This window comes from Chenopodium quinoa, unplaced genomic scaffold (genome assembly GCF_001683475.1).
Source record: "Chenopodium quinoa cultivar QQ74 unplaced genomic scaffold, ASM168347v1, whole genome shotgun sequence".
Lineage (NCBI taxonomy): Eukaryota > Viridiplantae > Streptophyta > Magnoliopsida > Caryophyllales > Amaranthaceae > Chenopodium > Chenopodium quinoa.
Window position 1 is genome coordinate 522,882 of NW_018744348.1, and position 5,109 is coordinate 527,990.

Sequence of the window (5,109 nt, forward strand, 5' to 3'; positions counted from 1 at the left end):
ATCGATGATCACCTGTATTAGATGGGGGTGGTCTACTTCTAGATCGATTCTCTCGCCCACTATGTTCAACATGCTCAAAAAATGAAGGATCCCGCCTATTACGATTCTCGGGTGGTCGTCCCCTTAAGGTCATCGTAGTTAGGATCCATCTCACCCTCAATAACTCGTGACACGTGCCTAAGCATCACCGGATCAAGGGTGCGGAAATGAGCTCGATCCTCATCATTTTCATCAACTATATTAGGAATGTCGACACCATCTCCAATGACAAGGGTCCTCCAAAATGGATGAATATTCTTAGAATACAACCCTTTCCCTGCAGCAATCGAGTCATATATTTGGCACGCACAAGGTAAGCCGTGGGTAGTACGTAGAGCACACCCACAACGTCGATGAATATCCGTACTCAACCCTCGCATTCTGTTTGTCTCACCGAGAAGAATAGACAGACAATAGTGGGATACCTTTCCGTCAGCTGATGTAAAGGCTTATGCTTGGACTTCTAACCATGACTTGTTCAACATGCCTCCAATCCATTACGAATGGCTATGATCTTGTTCTCAATCGAGCAGTGCACTTGAGCCCAAACCGTGTCCAAAGAGCTTGTTGAACTGTCAATCCAACACTTCAATGCTGAATGCCGGCTCTCAACCCTGCAGTTGTTAACATTGCCAAAGTGTAGTACCTGGTTTGTCCAAAACAATACAAACTTCTCCTTGTGTACGAGCCAAGTGTCCATAACATATTCAATCACTTTCGGCCATCGACTCCACTTGGTTTTCAGCACTGCAAGTTCTCTGTTATATGCCTCTTCAGATGTAGCATTAATCACAAGCCTCCACCTCCCATTTTTGAACTTGGCACCAATCTCCTTTTTTTTCAAACATGGAAGTAACCTCGCCTCAACATCTTTGTTAATATGCCACACACACAACATGTGTCTTGTGTTTGGAAACACGCTCTTTAACGCTGCACAAAGGCCAAGCTCCCTACCTGTCAGTAGTACCGATGGCTCTCTATGATGACCGATCAACAACCTCAAGCACTCAAGCACCCACCGATAACTTTCCTGAGACTCTGACCTCATGAATGCGTATGCAACAAGAAAGTTTTGATTAGTTGGTGTAACCCCAACAATCTCAAAGAATGGCATGCCGTATCGATTCGTCTTGTAAGTGGAATCCATACCCATCATGTACGGGTATGTGCGAAGCAAATTTGTCATGATCGGGTGTGCCATGAAAGCATGTTGCAACACATTGTTGGAATCAGTAAAAACCCAAGTGAGGTATTTGCTCTGTCTGGCCAAATGAAGCACCTGGTGAACTACTTCTCTTCCTTCAAATTGCTCCATTCTTATTTTACTTCTGCAGTTGTAGACATGCCTGATGTTAGGATGGTCTCCGGGAAACTTTTCTACAAGAGTTCTCATGATATGTAGAGGTGGCACCTGTGCCTGAGTCATGTCACGCACTACCTGCTTAGCAGCAATACTAAGACCACTAATTTGTCGATTTCCCTCGGGATAAACAACCAAAGAATGATTGTGAGTTCCGTTCAAGCAACTAAGCTTCCAACCATTTACTACTCTGACATACTCAACCTTGAGTTTGAAGGGACAATTGTTTGTCTTGCTTTTGGTGTCTTTGCGTATCGCGTTCATCATGTCTCTTATCATGCCCTTTTTTCCACGATCACAACTCACATATCGATACGGTCGACCACTCCGATCGGTCTTGTAAGAAGCCTTCACTAACATAAATCCGAGCGGTCGACAAACATTTTGTGCCCATAGAACAACATCCTCAAAACTCGGAAACACTTCGTTTGTCAAAAAATGTCCATTATAGTCCACACCATCACCATCCTCGGACTCGGAATCCTATATAAATATTAATAAAAGTTAGAACCAAAGAACACGACTAATAATAATAACAACAATAACAATACAACTAATTATAAAAAAAACTTTCAACCATAATAATGACAATAACAATAATAATAACAATAACAAAAATAATATTAATAATAATAACTAATTTTAATAACAATAATAATTTCGAAAGTATAAAATCCAATGACAATCAACCAATACGTGAAATAAAAAATAAACAAAAAAAAAAGAAAAATTGAAACCCAGGAAACGCTTAGGATTTTCGAATGAACTAGGCTGAAACGCCTAGTTTTTTCGAAACATCCTAGGATATTCGAAAAAAACTAGGCGTTTCAGCCTAGGTCATTCGAAAATCCTAGGCGTTTCCTGGGTTTCGATTTTTTAAAAAAAATTAACGCAACGTACCGATTCTGATCGGTTCGACGAGCCTTCGGCAAGCGTCAAAGGTTGTGTTTTTGGTATTTCGTTGTTGTCCATAAGATCTAATGAAATTGATTTTGCAAAATTTATAAAATTTGTTTGATTTCACGGTGGTTGGGGTGGTTGTCCGATGAAGGTCGGTGGCCGTTCACCACTAGAGAGAGCGGTAAAAAATTTTGTGTCCAGTAAAAGTATGAAATTAAGGTAAAATTAATTATTTTTATAATCGTTATAATAAGGTTAAATACGTAATTTAATTTCATTTTGCGGGCGTTAGTTAGAAAATCAAGGGCGATATTTAAAAACCCCCCTTTAATTTATATTTACAAATTCTTTATTGTATTTATTTTTTAAAGCTATTGATTTTAAATAATTCTATTTTATTTATTTAACTTATTTTTGCGACACTATTTTAGCTAAACAAGACTTTAGTTTAAGTGACTTTAACTTTTTTTTTTTTTGCTGAACTTAATTTATTTTAATTTTGCTGAAATTAATTTATCTTTTTGTTTTGTTTTACTTAATGTCATTATTTTAAGTTGGAGAGAACTGAGACTTAATCAAAGTCTATTCATCTAGCATTTTTAAGTCCGAGTCCTTGTAACACAAGTCCAATCAATCTCTGTAGTCTGAGATAAAAATATATGCATCTCATTATCACTCAAAGTGCCTTCAATTCACAACATCGCATAAAAAAAAGTGCCTTCACCAGAATATAGTTTCATCTTTCATGCCAAAAAAAAAGGGGGGGTTATCAAGATAAGCTTGCATAGCAGCGTAAGAATCTGGAGTGAGATGTTCATAGCTCGCACTCCGTACGTTCAATCTAGTTAATCCGTCATAATTAATCGTCAAAGTACATAATTCTAACTAATATCCCTTGTGTTAAAAAAAAAAAAAAAAAAAAGTCCCAAATATAGCAACATCTTATGTACTACGTATAAACATCTACCAAAAAAGCTTGGCAAGCACAATCTCTAATTAATTGACCTTTTCCCAATTTACTGCAAGCACTTAGTGAATTACAATAAGGATAATGTTATATGTAGCTCTTAGGGTTAAGAATAAGTATTTAATAATTTCTTTACTTAGTAATATTAATTTAGGAATGCATGACAAATTCACGTACAAATCAGTGTAATAAATGTATATTCTCATTTGTTTTTTCTAGCTTTGGCTCATATATGTAGCCCTAAGGGCTGTGAACGAATAACATTTTTCATATAATATCAACCTATCTAGCTCGATCTCCTAATATGCATGCCAAAACCTAGATAAAGATCGGGTAATTAATTTGCTGAAGGAGTTTTAGACAAACACAAGACAAGAGACGATATACCTTCCTTACTTAGGGCTGTACCATACTTTCGGTATGGCAACATTTTCCATATATACAACGTACTGAAAGAGGATATACAATTTCGTCACATGACTTAATTGGTCATTGGGTACATACCCTGCTGCACCACTCATGGATATACAACAATTGCATAAGATTCTGATAACGTACTAATCAAGCGTGTTAGTAAGAAATAGATCATCCGCATCCAGAGGCTCAACAAAATAATGTAGCTAGACAATTAAGCATTGTATGTCTTCGAAATTGAGCCTCAGGATGCAGATTATCCATTTCCAACCACACTAAATACTCTTCAATGAAGCTAAGCTCACGAAGAAAATGCTAAAAACGTACATATAAAATTGCATAAGCAAATTCAAAACCATACATATGTAATTTTTGTTGTGTTGCTCGACAACAATGAAAATAAGAGGCAATATATATATATACTAGTGTAAAATGTACGAAGATGCAAGTAAATAAAAGGTGGTTTGACTGCTTTATTAGCATGGTACAATGGCATCATAATGCTAACACGAAGAACAGGTACTAATTCTAGTGAGTTATCTTGATGGTCCATATTTTGTTCTCCCAAAGCCAATAATAAGGTAATGCCGGTTGTAACTTTAGTGTACGTGTGGTTGACTAGTTGTGTTGATGCTGATTACTCTATCTTAGGAGACCAGGATATTCTTCAGCATTTCTTTTATGATACCTAATTCCTCATTCCTTAAGTTATATTTGTCGTTGCGTATGTTAGTATGTACATACACGATACACCACTTCTAGGCTCCGTTGAAAAATAACAGTCATATACTCTGTCGATCTCCAATTAGCTTTATTTTAAAAGATTATATACTTTGTATATATTGTTTTCAATATACAATAAAGAGACTGAGTAGTTCTCGGTTCTTAAGTTGTGTCACACCACAATATATATTCTTATTTTTGTTTTATATTCAGATTAATTATGTTGGGTTGGATTTGATTTTATTCAAAACATATCATGCATGTTATTCTATCTCAAACAAAACCATGTATTGTTTGCAACATTTTGTCTAAAATTCACCTTTTCTGTTCGTGCATGCCATATATAAGTATCAAATATATTGGCAAATATCAACATGAACGGGTATCAAATCTATGAATGCAAAATCGTTATACTTCATATAATCTTAAAGCAATGATGTACGGACTATGAGCTTCTGTTATTTTTCTTAATTTTGTGATAACTATATGCTTTGGACAAACCTACTTAATTAGTAAGTACACTTAGTGAGCAATCAAGCAGTTGCAAGTTCGTCAAATCTTTCGCAATCAAATCACTTTCAGAAAAAGCATTAGTAGTTATGATTTGGAAAGATTCATAAGTTTACACTAATTGTCTGATTGCTTAATAAAATTAATTAAAAGAATTATATTAAGGTGATAAACTGATAACTCAGTAAACCAAGAA

At 35.7% G+C, this 5,109-nt stretch overlaps 1 protein-coding gene across 1 annotated transcript; it reads right to left on the bottom strand.

The window, feature by feature from the left end:
- Positions 1-517: 517 nt before the first annotated feature.
- LOC110696346 (protein FAR1-RELATED SEQUENCE 5-like) lies at positions 518-2,371 on the bottom strand. The gene is made up of 2 exons (XM_021873637.1): positions 2,300-2,371; positions 518-1,882 (listed from the first exon to the last, which is right to left on the bottom strand). Exons 1-2 carry the CDS (start codon positions 2,369-2,371, stop codon positions 518-520), a joined length of 1,437 nt encoding a protein of 478 aa, XP_021729329.1.
- Positions 2,372-5,109: the final 2,738 nt, after the last annotated feature.

Excerpts from the sequence above, each read along its gene's own strand:
- LOC110696346 (XM_021873637.1), bottom strand. The coding sequence starts at position 2,371 with ATGGACAACAACGAAATACCAAAAACACAACCTTTGACGCTTGCCGAA. Across the intron at positions 1,883-2,299 it reads CGTCGAACCGATCAGAATCG|GATTCCGAGTCCGAGGATGG; the intron begins GTACGTTGCGTT and ends ATATTTATATAG.